Source organism: Onthophagus taurus, chromosome 6, assembly GCF_036711975.1.
Source record: "Onthophagus taurus isolate NC chromosome 6, IU_Otau_3.0, whole genome shotgun sequence".
Lineage (NCBI taxonomy): Eukaryota > Metazoa > Arthropoda > Insecta > Coleoptera > Scarabaeidae > Onthophagus > Onthophagus taurus.
This window is the reverse complement of record NC_091971.1, coordinates 23,995,416-24,020,652: the sequence shown is the minus strand read 5'-3', so window position 1 is coordinate 24,020,652 and position 25,237 is coordinate 23,995,416. Positions and strand designations below refer to the sequence as shown.

Below are 25,237 nucleotides of genomic sequence, written 5' to 3'. Positions count from 1 at the left end.
GAATATGGTCCTGTAATTTGGTCACCACAATATGTGTGTCATAGACTTATTGTTATATATTATTTATTGAAAAGAATTCCGAGGATCCCTGCTGCAACGTCACAACTTTTCTGCACTGGACGTGAGAAGAGATGACCAGTGTATCAAGTTTTGACAGAAGTTAGTACAAGGTGAATTGGATTATGGGTTAGTTGTTGTGCATTAAAGTGAATTATTACTATAAAAACATGATTTTGGCTGGGCAAGAAAACTCCCATGTTACTGTAAGGGGTGTTGTGTCGAATTTGGACATTAGTAAATCAACTGTTCATAAAATTTTATTCTATATTCTAATTCAGGAGCAATTAAGAGGGAACATTTACATTGACCCAACCCAACACAAAATCCAGTTGTACAAGAAAGTCGCACAGTCCTTACTTTTTTGAGGAAACCTTAACTAAGGAGAGATGTTTAGATTTTTTTAAAACGATATCATAATGTTGACCCAACTCAATTCCAACGGCGGCTACTCCAACAAGATGGTGCACCTCCACACTCCAACAAGCTTTTCTAAATCAGTTTTTGATACTTAGGAAATTGTTTAAAATAATTGGTTACCAAACTTACTCATGACTACTGCTATTCTTATCATGTTCACAAATTTGAAGTAGTTAAATTTAAAACCAATTTTAATATTGACTGTATTCAGAAAAAAATCCTCTTTCATATTCCGTAATAAAAATGGGGCATTGCCATTTGAGAAAAATATCGACGACGTCATAACTCGTTTAAAAATGGCGGAAAGAATTTGAAACCTACACAAAAAAATTGTAATAAATTTGAATTTTTAGACCCGTTTCTGGAATTTTTACTATATCCGCTACTTAACTATTGTTCAGTGCTATATTTACACGGGTTTGAAAATAAGACAAGAAATCTGCAGCCTTTTTTTAATTTTACGCTACGAATGAAAGATACAATAAGAAAAGATGAAGACACTATTAGACAAATTGTAGCAGCTGGATCATCTACAAGTATGAGCATAACTTCATACATAAGAAATGTTACAATGGAAAAATGGAAAAAGCGTTGATGATATGGTTAGAAGACATAGCTCAAAAGAGATTACAGTTGAAATTTCAGAATCAGTATCTACTTCAGCTGAAAAGAATCCATATTTTTGGGATTTTTTTTCATGTTTGGCAAGTCCGCGAGTAAATAAGTACAGTTAAGCTCTCGAGCAAAACTGAACGCCAGTTTTCACCATACATTATTCACTTCAGTTTTTCAGTTTTAACGAAATTGTGTAGGAGAAGATTTGGTGTGGTGTTTAAAGTACCTAATGAGCTTGAAATAAATAATCATCTATTAATTTTTCTGCAAATAATTTCATGCCAATATGATCATATAACACATATCATATAACGTATACGTATATGTGTATACATATATCATATATATGGTCATATAACAAAAAAAAAAGAAAACTTACATCACTACTGTCATCAAAGAAACACGATCTCTCAAATCCTATGGACTTCCTTGGTCCTTCCTGATCTTTTAAAAATAATAACAGTTTGCAATGCCAAAGGTTTAGCTTATATAAATCCTTAAAACCAGCCCCAGATTTTTTAGAATTGGCAACTTTCTGAAACTCTTTCGTAAAGCAGCTACCTAAAAAATTAATTTTTTTATCACATCTTTTTTTGCGTTTTCATAATAGAGAAAATAATTTATAGAGATTCATTTTCTTTATATGCGCTTTATTACGTGCGCGCGTATACAGTTCTACCAAAATCGAAAAATGACCAATTTCTGCAACTCGAAACGCAAATTAAAATTCATATTTGAGTTTAGCACTCTTAGAGCAGCCTCTATACAAAAAATTTACGGGGGGGGGTGGTTTTATTAAAGGCATAAAAAAATCCCAATGTTGTGAACATCGCGTGCTCGCTTGGAAATTTAGAGTTTTTGATTGTTGGGTTGAAAATATGTAAGAGCGGATGTAAGAGTGCAGGGATGCAGTCCTTAACTAAAAATGCAGGAATCCCATCTGGGTACATTGTAGCCTTTGCCTTGAATTTTTAGAAAGATTCAACCATTTCGTCGCAACTGATTTCGGAGATACCAAAGGTGATAAAATTAGTATCATAAACAGCGTGATCGTTACAAGTAGGTTCAAATGATGCAGAACAATACATAGCCTCAAAATGATCGGCAAATAAGTTAAGTACTGTTGGCAAATCAGACACACTTTCATCAAACAACACAAAACGCCAAAAGTTTTTTGGTTCTTAGCTTATATCTATTCTATCAATGATATTCATTACATTATTTAATTGCAGAAAGTCATTATAACTAAGAAAATTTAAAAGAGTAGCGGCTCGCTCATCATTCGCATCATCAAGTGACGGAATATTAAAATCACCCCGGACTATGGTATTCAAAGACATATCCAACATTGATTCAATGTAATCGAAGGTGTGACTATACATACATTCCTCCAGGTAGGAAATAGAAGTTTCAATTAATTAATGTTTAAGTAAATCTGACACTTATTTTTGGACAAAAAGAAATCGATATCGGACACTTATTTCTGGACGGAGGGAGTATTATTTTATCCTTATAGCTTTTAATGTTCGAAATTGTTACCATACCAACTCCATACTTTGCTATTCCACTTGCACCTTTTTGTTTTAAAATTTCTTGCTTTGTTTTTAATTCAGAAAACAAATGAGTAACGAATAACACTTGAATTTTTTTAAATAGCAATGTATCATTTCATTAGGCTCATTTGATAGAGAATACTTTTCTCTTTACGATGACGTAAAATTTTTGTACCCTTACATCAGAAAGTTTTGAAAAAAATGTAAAAATTGTCCGATCGATCGAGATATCCGAGATCGTTAAGTACCTCGAATTATTACCGTAAATTAAATTTACATAGAAAATAAAACAAATAAACGAAAACTTAGTGTACAGGGTGGGCAAATTTGGGTGTTATTATAGGCTATGTCAGAAACTATAAGAGATACGAAAAAAGTAGATGCCATGTTCCGGTCTCTTTTTCCAAGACTAAGACTTCATTTGAATATACTGCCGTTGAAAAATTTTAAACATAGCTGATAATTTTTGAGATATAACATAAAGTTGTATTTTCTTAAATATAAACTATAGCTGATTATGATGTTACAGAAAAGAGCATATTTTTAGCTTTCCAATGATGTATCGCACGCATGATGTATCTGCAGATAATAATTGTATACGCGTTATTTTTCAATTCTAAAATATTAAAAATTAGAATTCAATTTTTTAATTATAGTAGGTGACAATGAGAAAAACACTAAATCCTACTTACAATTAGTTACTATAGCAACGTGAGTTTACTTGTCATTTCATTCATGATTTTTGCGAAACGAGTTTCCCGTTTAAGAAGTTCCGCATTATCTTTAAATAAAACGATAAAATTAAATATAGAATATACTGGAGTCCGCTTTGAAGATGATATATAAGTATTCATATCCCCATTTCGGTGTTTCAATGGAAAGTCCGCTCCCAGTTTATGATCCCTAATTTTCCTCTATCTCATCCAATTTCAAAAGAAAAGATTGCTGATATCAAAAAACTTCTAAACATCATGCTTGGGGAAAACTGGGAAAATACTACCGAAGATTTCATTCATTGATACCGAACAACCCTACAACCAGTAAGTTTAGTAGAAAAAGGTGACAGTTTGTGACTGTTTAGTTCCTGAAGTTGTTGTTCATATTTAATTATTCATTAATTAATGCAACTTTACTTGCTAACCATTTTTCTCAAAAATGATAAATGAGATGCTGAAGAATTTAAATTAACTATTCAAAGTTTTTATTCGTTGGTACAAAACCAACTTTATCCTGAATAATGGTACAAAAAACCAACTTTATTCTGTCATATTCGTGCAAAACCATATAGCTACCAGGTAGTATTTACTGTCCGGACCCGCCTACTATAATCAAAATTTTGAATGTTACCGCTTACTATTTTGGAATTGAAAATTAACGCTTATTTTTTGCAAATACACCATACATGCGATACATCATTGGAAAGCTAAAAATATGCTCTTTTCCGAACATCATAATAAACTATAGTTTGTATTTAAAAAAATACAACTTTGTGCTGTATTTCTAAAATCATCAAGTATGTTCAAAATTTTTCAACGGTAGTATATTCTACTTAAAAAAGTGTCTTAAGAACGTATCAACCCCATTTCTCTAATTTCAAAAATAAACGAAATATGAGCATTTCTTCAAATCACGAAAATTTAACTTTTTGGCTATAACTTGAAAACAAAAGAAGATAGAGGTTTGGTGTTTGCGGGATTAGATTATGCTCGAAAAAAGAGACCGGGACATGGCACCTACTTTTTTCGTATTTCTTATAGTTTCTAAGATAGCCTATAATAACACCCAAATTTGCCCACCCTGTACATCTCCAATAATTCGAGGTACTTGACGATCTCGGATATCTAGATTAACGTTATTAGTTAAATTTTCTTAATAAACAATTTTTACATTTTTTCCAAAAATTTTCTGATATAAAGGTACTAAAATTTTATGTCATCGTAAGAGAAAAATGTCTCTATCAAATAAACCTAACAAAAGGGTACATTCCTATTTAAAAAACTTCAAATGTTATTCGTTACTCATTTATTTTCTGAAATAAAAACAGTTGAATGCTGTCTCATTATGGCAAATAAAATATTAAACAACTTTTGTATGAAATGTTTTTTTATAAAGTTGATATTTTCCAAGATATACAGAATGTTTCATAATATATGCGCAGGACTTCAGGATGTGATAGCTTGTCCAAAAATTTGAAAAAAGTTTCTATCAACTTACCCTTTAAAATACACCATTTTCGAGATACAGGGTGTTGAAATTTAATAAAAAAATCCGTTTTTGCGAATATCTCCGGAACCGTTTATCGTACAGAAAACAGCGTTTGTAAGCAATTTCTACTCATAATAAGCTAAGTTTTAGAACAAGTAACAAAAGCAAACGTTAACTTCATAATTGCATAATTACAAATCATACACAGTTAAATTAGATGTTGGAAATGTCCGCCGTTAGCTGCAATGCACGTAGCAATTCTTCGACGCATTGACTGTCTAACACGCAGGAAAATTCTCGGAGTGTTCCGAATTATGCCGCAAGATATAACAATGCCCTCTCTTAATTGGTCAACATTTTCAACTGGACTAGCGTAGACTATGGTTTACAGATGGCCCCAAAAGAAAAAATCTAAACAATTAAGTTCGTGAGATCGCGTTGGCCAAGGGTGCGGACCTCCTCGACCGATCCGACGGTCTGGGTATTCGTCGTCCAAGTATTGGCAAGCAACAAAACTAAAGTGGACCGGAGCTCCATCATGCATAAGTACATGTTTTGTCTTACTTGAAGCGGTACATCTTCCAGCAGTACTTCTTCTAGAAATTGTCGATAATCCGCACTGTTTAATCTGTTCGGTAAATTATTACCGACGATGACAGCCTAATCATTTACGGAAAATTGTAGCTGATGTAGCGTTCAGCAATTTCATGTGGATTTTCTTCTGTCCATATGTGGTTATTCTGAAAACAGAAAATACCATCCTTGGAGAAAGATGCTTCACCGGTAAACAGAACTTTGGCTCCAAACTCAGGATTTTGAGCTATATTGTCTTGCGATCTTGGCTGTGCAAGAAAATGAAGTAGTTACAGCAAATAAATTACAATTGGCTTTAAATTTAATAGAAAACTGGGCCAAACAATGGCTAATAAAACTAAATACAAATAAATTGACATACATAAACTTTACTTATAAGAAACTAAACTATGTCCCAGTACACATAAATGGCAATGCAGTCCCTTACGCCGACACCGCAAAATATCTTGGTATTTTCTTTTTTTCATACCTTTTTAATATACAGGATGTTCGGAAATGACGTGTACAACGCAAGACCACAAGTACCTTGACCAAAAATATGATGATTTAACTCAACTTATCTACATACAAAATTGCTTAGTTTAGCCGCTAGAGGGCTTTAAAAATATGTTTTTTAATTTTTTTTTAAATAAGTCGAAAAATCCTCGATGGATTTTATTCATTTTTTGGTCATGCATTTGTATCAGTAGATTACAGCTATTTGTGGAATAAACTCTAATTTCGAAAATTATAGGGTGTTTAAAAACTTTGTAACAATAAATTATGCATCCATATCTTTTTCACTCCCTGTACAAACGCTACCATTTTATTTTTCTGAATAGTTACTTTAATTTAGAAACTATTATCTCTCTTACAAAATTTCAGTTGGTTGAACGGTTTAGCCACAAAAAATATTTTGTAAATCCCCACAAGCGCGAATGAGTGATGCAAGGTAACTAATAACGTTTTTTTTGTTTTAATAGTTGGCTAGGTTTAATTAATTTTAAAAACAAAAACATTTTGTCACTTAAACTTGACAGCAGTATTCGCATTTTTCGTTTTGCCTTTTATCTTTGATTCATCATGAATTTTCAAAGCCCTTTAGCGACTAAACTAAGCAATTTTGTGTATAGATAAGTTTAGTTAAATTATCATATTTTTGGTTAAGGACACCTGTATATACAGTATGTCCACGGAAAAGGTGTTGAATAGGAAAAACCTTTTTATTTTTAATTTTATCGAAAAAAGTTAATGTTGATAAAAAGTTTTGCTAGTTCTTAGAGTAAGATTAGTTCTTAGCGGTGTTCAGAAAATTGAAAAACCTTTAAATGATACAAGAGTAAAGTGCATTTATTTGAGAAGATAAGGAAATAAGTTACTAGGAAAAGTTGTTCAAAAGTAAAAGGTAGTCTCTAATACCGAATTGTTCCGGTTAGACTTCAGACTAAAAAAGCTAATCTGGACCTACAAGGACCTAACACCAAAAGAGTTTGAAATTGGTTTAGTCAACGTCTAAACATCACAAACATTTTAGAAATTAAGTTAATCGAATTCAAAACGGTAAGACAAAGTCGGTAAATATACTGATAGGATTCTAGATTGCATGAAGAAGTTTTATCATGATACTGGAAAAACGTAAAATCATTACCAAATGCCAGGAACTTTCCTGAATTTCAAGAAAATATCAGAAATTGAACTGAATTGATGCCATGCTCTAAACAAAAGTCTGGAATTGCTCTGGTTAGACTTCAAAACGTTCTTGAAGAGTACAAAACTCTTCCCCATAAAATGATGTGGTACTTGATATTTGAAGATCCAGACTGCATGTAAGCAACATTTCCATTACATTTATCTTTAGTTATGATACTGGAAAAACATAAATCTATTACCAAATGTCGGGAACTATTCTGGACGAGTCTAAATTTCAAGAAAATATCAGAAATCGCACTAAAATGATGCCATGCTATAAACAAAAGTCTGGAATTGCTCTGGTTAGACTCCAAAACGTTCTTAAAGAGTACAAAACTCTTCCACATATGCGTTTTGCTTCATCGTCGACTTCCAAAACACGATTAAAAACTGGCTTGTATGGATGTATCTTGTTGTGTTTTAATATCTTCTGAATTTGTGACTTTTTAACAAATTGGAGATTTTCAACTCTTCTTCTTAATGATAATTTCGGGTGTACCTCTGCTGAATGTAATACCAACAAAGTGCTTGCATCATTTTCATCGTATCTCTTCTTTTCTCTGGGTATTCGCAACAATGACCCAGTGCTTAAAAACTTTAAAATTATTTTACGGCAAGTAGTCTCAGAAACGTACACATTGAGGAATTTTTCATTAAATTCCTGAATAACATTTTTCGCCTTTCGCATAACATTGCACCAAGTACATTTTTTGCTGTAAAGTAAACATTTTAAGCTGACAATACTACGGCTAATAAAGTATAAAAGCGTCAATAAGCTTGTCACTATCAACGCCTACTAGTACAAAAATGATCACAAATAAATAAAAGTAGGTCGATTTTTTTTGAAAATTGGTATTAGAGACTACTTTTTACTTTTGAACAACTTTTCCTAGTAACTTATTTCCATATCTTTTCAAATAAATGCACTTTACTCTTGTACCATTTAAAATTTTTTCAATTTTTTGAACACCGCGTATAAAATGTGTTAAATGTTTCTATCCTAATCTTACTCTAAGAACTAGCAAAATTTTTTATCAAGATTAACTTTTTTCGATAAAATTAAAAATAAAAAAGTTGTTCCTATTCAACACCTTTTCCGTGGACATACTGTATATTTAATTGCGGCTCGCGAAAATTTTCATTTTGAAAAATGGCTCGAACTATCAAGAAGCTTGGCCTATAGTACCTTTTTTGTGTAGAAAACATTGACGGTTCAAATGGTCGTCTCAAAACCGTACTTTTTCCAGTGGCGTAGAAGTTGGGAAGAAAAACAACCACCACCCCTTCAAAATCTTCATCAATTACGACTTTAAAAAAGTTTTTTCTCGCAGAAAACTTAGCTTATTATGAGTAGAAAATGCTTACAAACGCTGTTTATTGTACGATAAACTGTTCCAGAGAAATTCTCAAGAAACGATTTTTTTTATTAAATTTCAACACCCTATATCTCGAAAATGGTGTACCTATTTTAGAGGATAAGTTGATGGAAACTTTTTTTCAAATTTTTGGACAAGCTATCACATCCTGAAGTCCTGCGCCTATATTATGAAACACCTGTATACTATATATTCCATACATAATGGGCACCTGTATAAAAAACGGCAATGATAGTCAATAACAAGTCATTCATAAATTAATAATTATAATTTAATTCCCACAATATGTATTAATAAATAAATAATCAAATTTTTTTGGTGATTATATTTATTTAAATAAATATACAGCTTTGTAAAAGATTACATATATCATACACGACTTGCAATTGGATATGTATTGCACATAAATAACATCATGCAGAGTCGATTAACTAAATAATTATTTACCTAAATATATAAACAAATATGTAAATAATTAACACCATCATTAATTAAAAATAAAAACACGAAAATTGGTTACCGAATAAATTCTGTTCAGCCTTTTTCAACCATCAAATTTATTACCACAATTTTTAAACAAAAGGAATTTTTTTGATAATCAATCTCCCTTGAGAATGTGTGAAATTTTTTTTGAGCTTTAACCGTCGAATGTAAAGCCAGATTTTGAACAAAGTTGTTCCAACCCCCAATAATATTACAAGAACAATGTGAAAACGGGTTTACAATCATGCAATTTTACGTTTTTCTCTTTTTATTCGAGGGGAACACCATATAATAACAAATATCATTTCGAACTATAGTTAAATACGGAAAAATTTCCGTCCCTTATCTCTTTTTTTTCGTCATCTTTCTATACAATATACGTTTATATGTAATAGTAAAATAAAAATAGCAAATCTATATTGTATTTCTATAGCGTGACATTTTCAACGACGTAGAAAACTAGTGATTCTTCTGGGACTCTTCATATGCCAGCACATCGTCGAAATTGACTAAATCAAATTCCGTTATACCTTTACCAGAAAATTGGGCGAATTTTGCTTGAGTATGTAGTTCTGCTGAACGTTTTACCACTGCAACAAATAAATGTATTAGCTTAAAGTTTCAATTAATTTAACAAAACTCACCTCCACCAACATATTTCTCCAACTTATAAATCGGTAAATTATAACACTCCTTAGCAATGTAATCCCCAGCATCTCTAGGATCTTCAAGCGGGGGAACAATAACTTTCATTGTATTACGAATAATCTCTGTATCAACTTTATAATAACCATCCCACATTTTATGAATTAAATCAAAAAGTGACTTCGGAGGAAGAACACTATCCCGATCTAATGGCATAACAAAACATCTTTGTCCAGTTGTGTCAATAATTCCCGTTTTATTATTATTAAAATCATGCACGAATCGTCCATTACGACCATCTTCAAAGTCGGGAACGGTGATTTTTTCGTATTCCCCGCGTAAAACATCTAATTCCAGTTCTTCTGTGAGGCTGTTGTATGGCATGCGGAGGTCGTCGGAGTTTAACATTGCGGTGTGCGGTTCGAGCGGGATTTTACACCATTTTTTGAAGACCTCAATACGTTGTTTGTAGAGGTAGAACCCGCAGATAATGCCCAAACTTACCACCATCAATCCAGTTAGAAATACGCATAAAACAGCTGAGCTTGAAACTTTTTGAGCTCGAGCTCTTAAAAAGACGAATTGGAGGTCGTGAGAACCAGATTCTAAATCATCTTGATTTGAAGTTGGTGGTGGCTATTATAAAGAAATAAATAAAAGAATTACATTTAAAAAATTGAAAAGTGTAATAAATATATTTTGTATATTCGAGAAACTTAAAATAATAAATGTAAATAAAAGTATAAATCATGTATTATGTAAGTAATTATAGAGTGGAAATATTCAAGGTTATATTAAAAACACATAAAAAATTCTACAATAATCTACATAACACCAACATATTAGCCACATATTTGATAAAAAACGAGAAAAATGTGGTGAAACTTTTTATGGAATCGGTAGAGAAAAAAAACGCGTAAACATGATAATATGCGCATTTTCGAACGTTGTGTATAAATTGGAATTACATATCAATAATTCGATAAAATTTTTTAAAATTCCAATTAATCCACGATAAAATTAAATTCTAATGGTGAAATTAATAACGGACAAGTAAAAGATAAGATATTTATGCTATTTGTGGTATTTATGCTACATTGAAAATAGTATAACTTTCACTTTTTTAACTTTCAGTTTTATTTTTCTTATTAAAATCCGAATCGGTTTCAAATTAATTAAAATTCACCATAACATGAATCGAAGCAAGGTCAGGACATGTTTGGATTTTAAGACACTTTACAGGAAATTGCTTAATAAGTGTAAAAGTACCGTTAAAACACTTTAAACTGTAACTCACCTAACATCATTGGAAATTACTATACACTGTAAACATAAAGTAAGGAATCAATCCGATAAAAATTCGGGGATATTCTTATAGAAAATTGGCTGGACATCTATGTTAATTTTTTTAACGCGCATTTTTTAAGATTAATTTGAAATGTACATGTGTCCCAAAAGTGAGATACGGTCCCAATATCGACATTTTTAAATAGAAACGAAAAATGACTTAAAAAATACTATTACTATATTACTTCAGGTAAAAATAACATAAAGTAAAATACTTTTTTCTGTCTGTACTTTTATTAAAATGGATTCACTGTTTTAAATTCTACCGGTTTCGGTTTATTTACAAACCGTCTTCAGGAACCTTCCAATCTCCTATTATAAAAGAACAACTCATTATACTTAATTATGTTAAAATCTAATACAATTTCCTATTTTCCCACATAAATCCTACCCATTCCTTATAAACACCCTAAAATCTTATCCAAATACTCCATTCTTCGATCTATCTTTTTCAAAAATATTTCAAAATTCCTGAATTTATAATCTTGTATTTTCTCTGTATGTTATACAGGTGTCTCAGCGAGACCGGTCATTAGACGTTTCTGGGATTCTGGCGAAAATAAAAATTTGAGAATTCAGACTTAAGTATTATTAATTACGATCTCTTCGACTAAAATATTTTCAGATTTCTTACACTTCCGGTTATACCGGAAGTCGCCACCTACTTTATTTTTTTAAATGGAACCCCCCATATTTTATTACTTTAGTCGTCTTCGGTGTCTTTTATATCCCATATGTCCCATACCTAACATTAATAGTTTGGGAGATAATTAGGGTTTTTTGAAAAATGCTCACATATCATATGGATATTCAGCCTAGTGTACCATGAAAAACAAGCCTTCTCAATGAGTTCTTGTCAAAGACTCACTTGTTTACGTCACTTGATCCATGAGAGCTAATAATTATCTGTTAGGTCCCTTAATATTAGTACTGAAAAGAGTTAAAATCGATAACAATAACGAAAGTAATATTTACACAAATCAAGCAATTGTTAATTTATTTTTTATGCATGAAAAGCGCGACAAAGTTCGTAGTATGATTCCCAGATCTTCTTTGGCAGCTCGAATTGAGTTGTTGGGACTGGGCTCGAAATAAGCCAAGGTATTCATCTCTTCCGGTGCATTATCTACTACATTTTTTGGTCAGTTTAACACGTGATTAATTCGTCCAAAATGCAAAAAATTTGCTTCTATTCTTCTAAATTTACCTTTTGTCGTCGGAGGTAAATGTTGATAATTTTCATTAAACATTCTGCAAGTTCTACTAAGAACTTTGTCGCACTTTTCGTGCACAAAAAATAAATTATAGATTTCTTCATTTGTATAAACATTATTTAGGTTACTAACATCCATTTTAACTGGTTTTAGACTCACAAGCATCAAACAACGTAAATCAGACTTTGACGTTTGCCAATAAGTCATTAAACATTTGTTTTCCATGGCATACTAGGTTAATATCGATATGATATGTGAGCATTTTTCAAAAAAACCCTAATTATTTCTCGTATATTATTTTATATTATTTCGAGTATAAAAGATGTAAAATGAGACGCCGAAGACGACTAAGTACTAAAATGTGGGGGATGCCATTTAAAAAAATTAAGTTATGGTACTTCCAAATTTCGAAAAGTTAATGTGACCAAAAAAAAAAGTGACCAAACGATCTAGACAGCCGTTCTCGGCACCAAAACATACTCCATAATGTTGTTTAAGCATGTTCTGAATCCTAAATTGATATCTCAAAAAACCAGTGTTCTATGATTTTTTGAACAAATGTCCGCTGGAGCAGATTTTTCTAGAAAAATTCGAATAACTCGAGAACGGCCGAATCAAATTGCAAAAAGTAAAGTTATTTATAAACCTTCAAAACAGACAAATAAAAATATGTAAAAATATACAGGGTGTTCCATTTAAAAAAATTAAGTAGGTGGCGACTTCCGGTATAACCGGAGTGCTAGAAATCTGAAAATATTTTAGACGAAGAGAACGTAATTGATAATACTTAAGTCTGAATTCTCAAATTTTTATTTTGGCCAGAACCCCAGAAACGTCTAATGACCAATCAATAAGTCAATTACAACCACTTGAACCTTACATGTTAGAACGACCAAATAATGACAAACGAGAAGCCGCATTAGGCGTATTTGTAAATTTGCCATACACCCCTCCTATAAGTAACCCCCAGATGGACGAGGATCTCACACCACGGTAGCAGTTTGAGTATCGCAACATTCTGGGTTCTTGGCTACCAACGAAATTTCCTATTATCCTTATATAATCCTACCTATTTCCTAAAAAACCCATTAAAATCTATCCAAAATTACCCATTCTTTAACTTTAATTACTAAAAATAGTTTGTTTTAAATTTCAAATTTAAATTTTAGTATAGGCAACTTTTAAACTGATTTTCTAACCTAAAACAAAGACCAACACGTGCACACCTAATCCTGTCCGAAAGTTCAAGCACAACACACATTTCACCAATAATAAAGACACAGATTCATTTCAATAAAAACGTTTACTAGAAAATTCAAGATGCTAATTATCACGAAAGATTTAAAATAAATTGACGTAAGTGTATTAGAATTTAACATATAATTTAAATGACATTTATTAGCATTTCAATGCATACACTTTTATATTAGATTTTAACATAATTAAATATAATGAGTTGTTCTTTTATAATAGGAGATTCGAAGGTTCCTGAAGATGGTTTGTAAATAAACCGAAATAATTAATAAAAGTACAGACAGAAAAAGTATTTTACTTTATTTAAAATAAAATGGAAAGAAATAATGTTTACAACAATAAAAAATAACATGGTTTTATCTTAACATTGTCTACTCAATTAAAAACTGAAACCCTTCTTGTGCTTGGGAGAATCCCAAATCATTGACAAATTCATGCTGCACCCTAATAATTATTCCTTACTAAATCGTCTAGCGACTCAAGTTTAAATTTGTAGATCCGGGAGTCTTGGTGGTTGTTCAATTGATATCTATTCATCGAGATATTGCCTAACCTGTACTATATAAAGGGTGGTGCACCATCTTGCAAGAACCATAAATTTTCATCATGTAACATCGGGTCATTAGCACTGGTTAATGAATTTCCTAAATTAAGTCTAATCCTCAATTTGTTGTCATTTTGGGACACTGTACATTTCAATATTATCTCAAAAAATGCGCGTTAAAAAAAATCACATAGATGTCCAAGCCTTTTTCCGGAAGAATATGCGCCGAATTTATATCGAATTGATACCTTACTTTATGTATGTACAGGTGTCCAAATTTCGCTGGGTTTGCAGGGTATCTTAGTTATTATGAAAGATAGAAAGATGCGGCTTTCGCGAACCTGAGCTACTTTTTTGTGAAACTTACAATGGCGCAAATAATATTTTGAAATAACTCGTTCAATTGAAAATATGATATCACCATCGTGTAGAGAATGTCCTAAAACATATTACTGCCAAATATTTTGAAAGTAGTACCCATAATGTGGCTAAAAAAAATAAGGCGCTTACTCTGAATCACGCCGTATACTGTTTTTTATACTTAAACCATAAGAGATACAGAAATGGTTAAATGGGGGCAAAGTTGCGTATCTTAGAGCTCATCATTTTTTAACTAAGTTTTTGGACCTAGCCGTTTTAGTTTTTAAAATATGGCCGAAAAAAATTAAATAATAGATGTTTGTAAAAGCCATCTTAAATCAGTATTAGTCTACTATTTTAATTCTAATGACAAAGAATAATGTCACTTTCGAAGTATTCTTCATAAGTATAGTTTATTGGTTTCTATGGAAACACTTAGCGCACAAGTTACAGCTTCCTAATGAGATATTCGTTTTTTTTTTAATAATTCAATGTTTTTTTAAAGGAAATACATTGTGTTCACATTTTTTTGTGTGAAAATCAAATATGGCGTTCATAAGAAAAAATAAACCTGATAATAGTTTTACGAAAACGAAATGTCGGAGAAAATTTCTAGTTGTGTCACGACATTTTTCATAAAAAGTTGTCTTAAGAATGTTTTTTCAGATTTACGAAAAACGAAAAATAAAGAAGTTATAGGTAAAAAAGAAAAAAGTAATTTTTTTGTTTTTCGGCCATATTTTAAAAACTAAAACGACTAGATCCAAAAACTTAGTTGAAAAATGATGACCTCTAAGATACGCAACTTTGCCCCAATTTAACCATTTCTGTATCTCGTATGGTTTCTGAGATCCCAATGGTGGGGGTCGAATTTGAATTACTCTGTATAGAATAAAGTATCAGGACTATCAGGAGGCATGAATTCTTGAAAATACAGAAGCTGCAGTGAGCAGGAAATGCAATCAGCATAAGTGAAGATTGTCTACCAAGAAAAACAACATATTGTATTGAAATGCAAGGAAAACGTCCAGTAGGAAAGCTAAGGTAAAGGTGGGAGGAAGCAGTAGAGGTAGACTCTAAAAGGCTAATGCAAGTGAGTAACTACGGCTAATGAAGTAATGAGAGGGACGAGTGAAGACGGAAATTGAGGGAGACACAGTAAGGTCACAGTAAGACACAGTATAAAATAAAAGTACCGTGGCGCAAACATAAACACCAGAATGAACAATACATTTTATGTATTGCACACAGCATACACCGTGTCCCGTATCTTCCGCATCAGAGCATTATAGTTGCAGGATACATTATTCTGAAGCGATTTTTCTAATAAATTTTTTTCGAAATGTTTATAATAACCGCACGGGAACTGTTTTTCGACGTCCAATGGCAAATCGTAAATCAGATTCAGGTAGTCGGGCCAACCTTCGGCCGGACCGCCGCGCCGATCAAAATCGTGTCTCACGTGTACTTGCCAATAGATTCGACACGCAAAGAGAAATAAACTTTTTTCGTGAATCAAAATCGTCTGTTATTGGACAAAAGCGGAGAATTTTAAACAGTTCCCGTGCGGTTATTATAAACATTTCGAAAAAATTTTATTAGAAAAATCGCTTCAGAATAATGCATCCTTCAACCGTTAATGCTCTGATGCGGAAGATACGGGACACCTGTATACAGTATGTATCGGAACAAAACTGTAGAACTACCTATTTACCAAGGTTTTTATATCAGAGGTTGTCTAGGTTTTTTCCTACCGCAATTTAAAAAAATTAATTACTTTATTTTAAAAATTTGAATTATTTCCCGGTATTATTTTCCGCCAATGACGTAATGCACAGTATGGCTGCGTATAAACCTAGACAACCTCTTATATAAAAACCTTGCCTATTTACATGATGTGTCTAAAAATGCTTTTTAAAAAGTTAGACGCGAATTTCAAAATAATTAGAAGTTAATATTTGGCTTATTTCAACTATTTATACGCGTTAATCAAGTTCGTTGTTGTCGAATTAGATTCTACCTTTTTGTTTCTTAACAATTAATTGTCACACAAAAATAGTATTATATTTTGAAAAGTATATGAATTTTACTAACGAAGGAATGACAGACACACATTTCATATATGGGCAAATGGTAACAGTAATTTGGCTCTTATGAGCTAAATAAAACGTGAATTGTTTACGTGATTTTCATTCAAAAGATATGATTCTCGATATTGCACTCCGATAGACTTTTTTATGGGGTCACCTAAAGTAACATGTATACTCTACACCGATTCGTCGAAGAAGGACGTTTTCAGCACTTCTCTAACGTCTAATCATAGCAAACTCTTAAATAAACGATGTGAAATTTGTTCTTGTTGTTTTAATAATAATTGTTACTGATTAAGCATAATTTTGGAATTCGCGTATAACTTTTTAAGGAAGCATGTTTAAAGGACCCTGTATTAATTAAATTGAATTCTTTTCTAATCGTGTAATACATTGAGAAATAAAATAAGCCAATACTTCATCCTTCAATTACTCAAAAGACAGTCTAGTCAAGTCCATTTTTGCTTTCATTGTCTCTCACAATCTTTAATCACTTAAGAACCGATCTTTTTTCAGATTTCGGTTCCAAAATGCCCGAATTTTTTTGTCACATCTTTGTTGTCTCTTAATAGGAAATTCAGTTTTCCGGATTAGTTAACTTGGTCATGAAAACAACAAGAAAAAAGGCAATATAAGTGCACTACAAACATTTATTTATGCTTTTATAACATACAGGGTGATATACAGGGGATACAACCTCGATTTTTAAATGTTTTTATTAATCGCAGGTGCCTATGAAAGCCTATGAAAGCAAATTGTAAGTAAAGCGGGAGTGCACTGTCAAATTATTACCGTTAGTGGTAAAAAGTTTCCCAAACGAAGACAACCTAATAAAAAAATATTACTAAAAGTATGTAAATAACGTGAATCAGAGGTCACTTTGTAAGAGTACGTAAAAGAGTGCAGTAGCATAGAACCAAAGAAACGGAGGAGAAGTACAGAGCATGGAGGAAGGAAGGAAACAGCGCTCACAGCCCGAAAAAGAGAGAGGCATTAATTAGAGAAACTAAGAACACAGTCGGACACGAGGAAATTTTACCAGAATGTAAATAGGAATAGGAAAGGATCTAAACCTAGGATTATAATGAGCAATGACTACGAGTGATGAATTCTCATGAAATAAGGCGATATACATGGAAAGAGAACAAGCAAAACAGAGTCTGATCCTGTTGAGTTTTCTGATCTGGTTCATATTATTGAGAATTTGGATGGCTTCTACATCATTGAAACCATTATGGATGGCTTCGCTAATGGCCTGATTAACTATTTCTGCAATACCAGGGGCATTGAAAATGTTCGTTTATAATTTGTCTTGGTAGCATTGCACTACTTCTAAATTGCTCCTACTGCCACAATCCGATAGGAGGATGCTATACAGATGTTTCTGTAAGTCGTGGTATAATTTTAGCCACAAATACTAGTGTCAAAATGATGTCGATCCCTGTAAAAATTTTTGGTCTAAACCCAAAAATGGCTAAGATATGGGCCGGCCTTCAAAGTTCTGCTAACGCAGCGGCGAGATGATATTGCAAAAAATTCCCAAGAGCAAACAACCTGATAAAAAACATTTCTAAAAGTATGAAAATAACGGGAATCAGAGATCAATTTGTATACTCGAACTAGAAGAAAACATTTTCGATTTTGTTGCAGATCGTAGTACTGCTAGTACTGTTGATATTAGAAGACATTTCCGAATATCCAAAAGTACGGCTTGGCGTGTCCCACACGAACAGCAATTGTATCCATACAACTTGTCGACAATTTGTTGCGAGTACAGTTTTACCATATATATATTTTTAGAACAAACACCTTTTACTGATGACCGTTAGTTTGAGAAATGCTCATAATTGTACTTAACAAAATCCAGATTTTACTGTCCGTTGAATAATAATTACAGTATTTCAAAAATGAGGTTGTATCTTTTTGTGAATTACTCTAAAACGATGCGTCTAACCAAAAAGTTCTAAGAGTGAAAATCATTTAAAAATGAAATAGACTTTTAGAAACAATTTAGGTGTTTACAACATAATAAGGAAATAAGCTTTGTGTTGTAACATCCTGTATAGCATTGATCCCATGGTTGCATATTTTCAAAATTTATCTTAAATGATTTCTCATGATAACATTGCACTGTTTGCTAAATTTTATCTTTCTAACAAGGGAAGTATCAGAACTGTCCCTCACCGATTTTATTGAAATTTGGTACAGCGATAGTATGGCCAAAAATAAGGTTTACGTATTTTTTTATACGTGCTAATAAAGCCCCTGGGGCGAGTTATAAGGGTTGGAAATCGGGGCAAAATATATATATTCGCTTATAGGCTGAAAACGAAAACAACTATCGAAATGTGGTAAATGTAAACTGATACTCATTTTCAAAGAGCTTTCCATTGATATATCACACATATATCTGAGGGCTTCAGGAGGTAAACTACCCCTAGTTTTTTGGAATATTTTAAAAACTACCCTGTCGATTTTGGCGATATTATGTGTCCTTATAGTACGTTTAAAAATATTAATGACGTGTTTTTTCTTATTTGCCTCTGATCATCCCCTGCAAAGTTATGGGGTACGGTAGATAACCCCTTTCCTTAAGAATAATGTGATAAACTGTTACACTTTTGAACAATATTTTGGAGAAAACCATTAATTAGATGTAAATTAAGATTTACGCAGTAAAATAAACCCTATACGACTTTAAGGGGTGACTGGGGTTAACTACATTAACCACCCCAAAAATAATATTTTTTTGCGAAAATTGTTTGTCGATTTTGGTGCAATTTACCACGATGATTTTTTTATACGTTAGGTAGTACTATTGTAAGAACCTACAAGGGTTAGAAGTTTAGGGTAGAAAATATATTTTAGCTAATAACTTTCATAATCCTACAGAAAAAGTCTTTTTATCCTTATTCTATTGAAATAACACAAAAGTTAGGATAATTATATAAATATTTATTAATAATGAGTTAAAAAGAACTGAAAAAAAAATGGTTAAGTACGACAAATTCTTATTTATTCTTAAGTATTCTACATTGTTTTTTTTTTAATTTATTTTTATTTAAAAGGGGTTTTGGGGGTTAAACCGTTGAAAGCGTGGTACAGTCAGTGTCATCGACAACACATAGCTACACAATTCAACCTATCATATCTGCAAATGAAAAGCTACTTTCTCCTCTTTACATTATTTTAAAAGAATCCTCTGGTACGTTTGGACCGAGGGTAATAAATACAATATTCAAAGCAGATAACATATTCGTTTTGGCATCAAAGTCTGGTAAACTGACTTTTGCTCATATGAAAAATTGGCTACAAAATATCTATTTCCCAAATACCGGACCCAAATCATTACTATTACTGGATTCTTGGAGTGGCCACTGCCCTGAAATTATTAGTGAAGTAACTCCATCGGATGTTAAGTTTAAATATTTGTCTATACCTGCAGGGAGAACAGGTCAAATTCAACCCCTAGATGTATTTGGTTTTAGAATATGGAAACATTTCATTAGAAGATTTTTTGATCAAGTTATTCTCTACCAGTACGATGTCAATTTGCATCAGCGAGATAATATTTTAAAATTGCAATCCTTAACGCTTAACCAGTTGTCTTCCCCACGATTTATTAATGTGTTAAAATACGCCTGTTTTGCATCTGGCTATATAGAGGAGAGACCAGAACAGTTTGAAAATCCTGTGGAGGTTTGCTTTTCCAATGAAAAACCTATGTGCGATATCTGTGGAGATATAGTTGTTATAACTTGTGCATGGTGTAAATAATCGTTGTGTTTAAAACATTTTTTCCATGATTTTCATTATTGAAACAACCCAACAATATATTGAATAAAAAACGTAAAAAAAAAAGAAATTAAATTAATAATGTAGAATACAATTTGTGATAGTCAACCATTCTTTTGTCAGTTACTTTTTAACTCATTACTAATAAATATTTATATAATTATCCTAACTTTTGTGTTATTTAAATAGAATAAGGATAAAAAACATTTTTTCTTCAAACGTCATTAAATGACAACTTTGTTATCGTGTTTACTCGCGGTAGAAGTAAGTCATTGTTGCATAACGACGGTTGGTAAGATCAACATAGCAAAAAAGTACTTCAGCGTTATGGCGCTAAAGTAAATTTCACTTTAGCGCCATAGCGCTGAAGCACATGTCACTTTAGCGCCGTATTGGAAAAGATATTTTTTTGCTTCACGGACGCTAAGTAAAGATATTAAAAATTAATAAAAAATGAAATTAACCTTTTAATTGTTTGCTTTCTTATTTTCATCTCAAATTAATATCACATAAAAAAACTAAATAAATTAAAGAACAAAACAAATAATTTTCCGAATAGTCTTTTATATTTTTTTTATTACACCATGTAAGAAATTTATTGTACGCACCATTATATATTTTAGTAGATTTCGAAGGTAATAAACTATTTTCTATTACCTTCTTCGCGATATCGTTAATTTCGGACGACATTTTGTACAAAATAAATTTAACTAACAGTTAAAAGTTAAAATTCGCGCAAAACTGTTTACTTTTTTTTATTGGTTGTCAAATTTACGTCGTCGTTGCTAACGTTATTTTGTCATGACGTCCTTCGATTTCTCATTAATACATAATAAGTTAATTGTCATTTTATTAAATTTATTAAAATTTATATTGCAATTATTTGCAACGTTTGAAGAAAAAATACTATGTTTTATTCGGAAGAGAAGCAGATTCGTTTGTGGCTGGTCCGTCATTGCCGGACTCACTTCGTTCGTCCGGCAAACTGTCGGACACGCCACAATTTTAACGGCTCATCTGTCATTAGCGACTCACTGCGTTCGTCGCTAAGCGACAGACCACGCCATAAAAAGCACTGCTTCTCTTCCATATAAAACAATATACTATTTCTGTAGGAGTATGAAAGTTATTAGCGAAAATATGTTTTCTACCCCAAACTTCTAACCCTTGTAAGTTCTTACAATAGTACTACCTAACGTATAAAAAAATGATTGTGGGAAATTGCACCAAAATCGACAAACAATTTTCGCAAAAAAAATTAATTTTTGGGGTGGTTAGGGTAGTTAACCCCAGCCACCCCTTAATGTCATATATTGTTTATTTTACTGCGTAAATCTTAATTTACAACTAATTTATGGTTTTCTTCAAAACATTGTTCAAAAGTGTTACAGTTTATCACATTATTCTTAAGAGAAAAGGGGTTATCTATCATACCCCGTAATTTTGCAGGGGATGGTCAGAGGCAAATAAGAAAAAACACGTCATTAATATTTTTAAACGTACTATAAGGACACATATTATCGCCAAAATCGACAGGGTAGTTTTCAAAATATTCCAAAAAACTAGGGGTAGTTTACTCCCTGAAGCCCTCAGATATATGTGTGATATATCAATGGAAAGCTCTTTGAAAATGAATATCAGTTTACATTTACCACATTTCGATAGCTATTTTCGTTTTCAGCCTATAAGCGAATATATATATTTTGCCCCGATTTCCAACCCTTATAACTCGCCCCAGGGGCTTTATTAGCACGTATAAAAAAATACGTAAACCTTATTTTTGGCCATACTATCGCTGTACCAAATTTCAACAAAATCGATGTGGGACAGTTCTGATACTTCCCTTGTAAGACAAACAATATTGAAAAAATTTAAGAAAATGTTTAAAAATTTCTTAACTTTGAAGGCCCATATCTTACCCATTTATGGGTTTAGTCCAACAATTTTTACACGAATCGTTATCATTTAAACTATAGTATTTGTGATTAAAATTATACCACGACTTACTGAAACACCTGTATAACGAATACAGAGAATAAGTAAGTATAACAAAAACATACATTTTGCTGGGCATCTGACCCTCGGAAGATCTAAATGGTGGTTAGACTATGGTACACACGAAAACATGGAGTACAAAAGGGACACCTCACAGTTCGGGCAATGGTATCGTGTTTCCCGCCTCACACCTTCTCTAGTGTGATTTTTTTTCTTTTTTAGTGACAGGAAGACATTCAGGAAAATGCTGTCTGGTGCAGTCTCTGAGGAAGAAGAGTTGCAGAATTGTCTTGCTAATATTATAGGCTTGTTTACCACTTCGTTTTTGCAACTTCTTCATTGTCATAGTGTGAACTATCGATAGCAACCTAACATCCTCTTTGAAAGCCAAGACTTCTCCTTTCTTCAATTTATTGTCTTTGAGATCTTTGGGTACTTCTTTTCGGGATAATTTTAAGGTGCCATAAACGTCCTTTTTTTTGATATCAGAATATGGACTAATGTGGAGAATTGTAGAATTTATCCATGCTAATATAAGCACAACTTATGATAACATTGAAAGATTTTTATATTCTTCCTCCAACACAGTCTGTTTTGCAGTGTATACTAAAAAAAAATTGCCAAGAGTTGTACACGAGTGAATTCGAACTTAAACCAAATGGAATGTAAACTTTAGATTCGCCTGGGTTAACTCGGGTTAGCGCCAAAAATCCAAAAATATAACGAGTATACTCCTCGTTTGTCCTTAAGTGGTTAAAAGCATCGTCTTATATGAAAGTGAAACTTGGCAATTAACAAAGAACCATGAATAAAGACTATTAGCGCTGGAGATGACTTACTGGTGAGCCTCAGCAAGATTATTAAGAATAGATAAAGTAAGAAACAAAAGAATAATGAAGGTAGACAAAACAATAATAGAGGACACTCAACAAAAACAGCTAATCTGGTACATGTTGAGAGAATGCCAGAACAAAGAATTCCAAACCTTGCTATCCAATGGGTATCCACAGAAAAGATGAAGACCAAAGGTTACCTGGCCAAGCAGTTGTATTGTTGATCCAAAAGATAACTTATTGTTAGTCCAAACTGGTTGAATAAAAGTACAAAATAAGATGTTAGATCATTTGTATTATTTGGAAATACCTCCTCAAGTAGCCATTAGTAACTTTAATCTTACAGCAATACCCATTTTATTCACAGCTTATCAATTTAAAGGTGTTCTGAGTTGCAAGCCATCTAGATGCAAAGGGAATATTCATTGAGTCATCCTTAATCAAACAAACAGATTTGCGCTGATTTAATCCCACTCTGACGCCCACTGATTAGCATCATTGAACCTGTCAACATCTATGTGCTAATATAATGGACAAGTACAGTCAAGATGTAATCAGTGGTTCATAAAACGGACAAATGTTACACCAAGGAAAATGCTTTCTTGAAAGGAAGCTATACCATCTAAATAGTCATTTTAATAAATATTAGATGTCAAAAATGATCAAAAAGTTTTAAATCATTTATAACATGCCATTTAATAACACAAAATAAAAACCTTTTACCATTAAAAATATTACAAATTCTTTGTATCATTATTAAATTAATATAAAAATGTAGTGGGTCTTCTTTCTAACTTTTGAAATTAAATACTACTATAATATAGGAGTATTAAAACGATTAAGTATATAAAGATATAAAACCTGAAAAATAAATAAAAACTAGATTAAGTTAGGTATATTATGGTATATAACACCACAGATATCAGATTAGCATGAAAATATTTGCGTTTCTATGCAATATTTTTGTTGGTTTAATGATGAATGTTCACAGTAAATAATGTACTACTACAAATGAAGTTGTACCTTCAACGCAAAACTTGTATAAAACTAAAAAGAAGTCAATTTTATGTATCATTCCGAAATTCAACAAAACACAACAAAACCTTGACCATTATTATAAAAAAATCCCTAATCACAGTACTGTGACCTTTATTATTAAACGGTCAGACAAGATGATCTTGTAATCTAGTTTTTATTTACACCGTGTTGCACTATGTCGAAGTAAAACGAGAAAGTTTTGTTGCGAATACCGAGAAGGACTTACAAAATATAGTAATTTTCCTTACCGCAGTAGCAAGTTGATCATTTTCTACCAACGGAAGGGTGGATTTCTCGAGTTTTTTCTCGGTGATTGGTTTCGTGACGATCGTCATTGTTGCGATCAGTCGCAATTTGCACAAATTCTTTTTTCAAATAGGTTGTTGAAACCGCTACGGACAAGAACACAATCGATACACAGAAAATGTCGTACAAGTTGAACTGTCAGTCTACGCATGCGCAAGCTACAGTGATTTATACTGAATTCAAAACCGCAACTGATATTTTTTTTATTGGTCGAAGTTATCTATTATATTTAATTTTATATAGTATATCGTCATTAAAATTATGAAAATAATTTAATCTGTGATTATTACATCCTTATTACCTCCCAGCACACAGAAACGATTACCGGGCAAAAGATGGCGCCACTACAAGTTATTAAATTTAAAATTCATTATCCGAATTTTATTACTACTATTTACTTTTGTATTAAATCAAACACTATTACTACAATTATTATTAATGTATTTTATTTAACCCTCTAGTAAACGGGTGTTCCCAAAATTACACGAGCAACGGGTGAGGAATGTCAGGCTCATATTTACAATATACAGAGTGTATCTGAATGACTGCAACAAACTTCAAGGGGTGATTCTTTAGTGAATTTTAAGGGTACTTTGATATATGAACCACGGGCAACTTCGGATCCCCTAAGGAGCTACACCCCTCCAAAAATGGCGGAAAATTTTGGTTTAATTTTTTTTCTCAAAACCCATAAACGATAGGAAAATGAAATTTGGGGAATATGTTTAACTCATAATTAGGCACGTTTTGACCCCATTTGTACTTTCAACCTATCCTTCTAAACTACTAAACGTAACGACCCCCGTTCAATTTATGCCTAGCTTTTTTTTAAAAAGATAATAAAT

The 25,237-nt window shown here is 32.1% G+C and overlaps 1 protein-coding gene across 1 annotated transcript; it reads right to left on the bottom strand.

Annotated features, from left to right (window-relative positions):
* Nucleotides 1-9,221: 9,221 nt before the first annotated feature.
* On the bottom strand, nt 9,222-24,546 carry LOC111415548 (integral membrane protein 2B). The gene is made up of 3 exons (XM_023047281.2): nt 24,335-24,546; nt 9,616-10,252; nt 9,222-9,561 (listed from the first exon to the last, which is right to left on the bottom strand). The coding sequence occupies exons 1-3, from the start codon at nt 24,419-24,421 to the stop codon at nt 9,431-9,433; spliced, it is 855 nt and encodes a 284-aa protein (XP_022903049.2). The 5' UTR covers nt 24,422-24,546; the 3' UTR covers nt 9,222-9,430.
* Nucleotides 24,547-25,237: the final 691 nt, after the last annotated feature.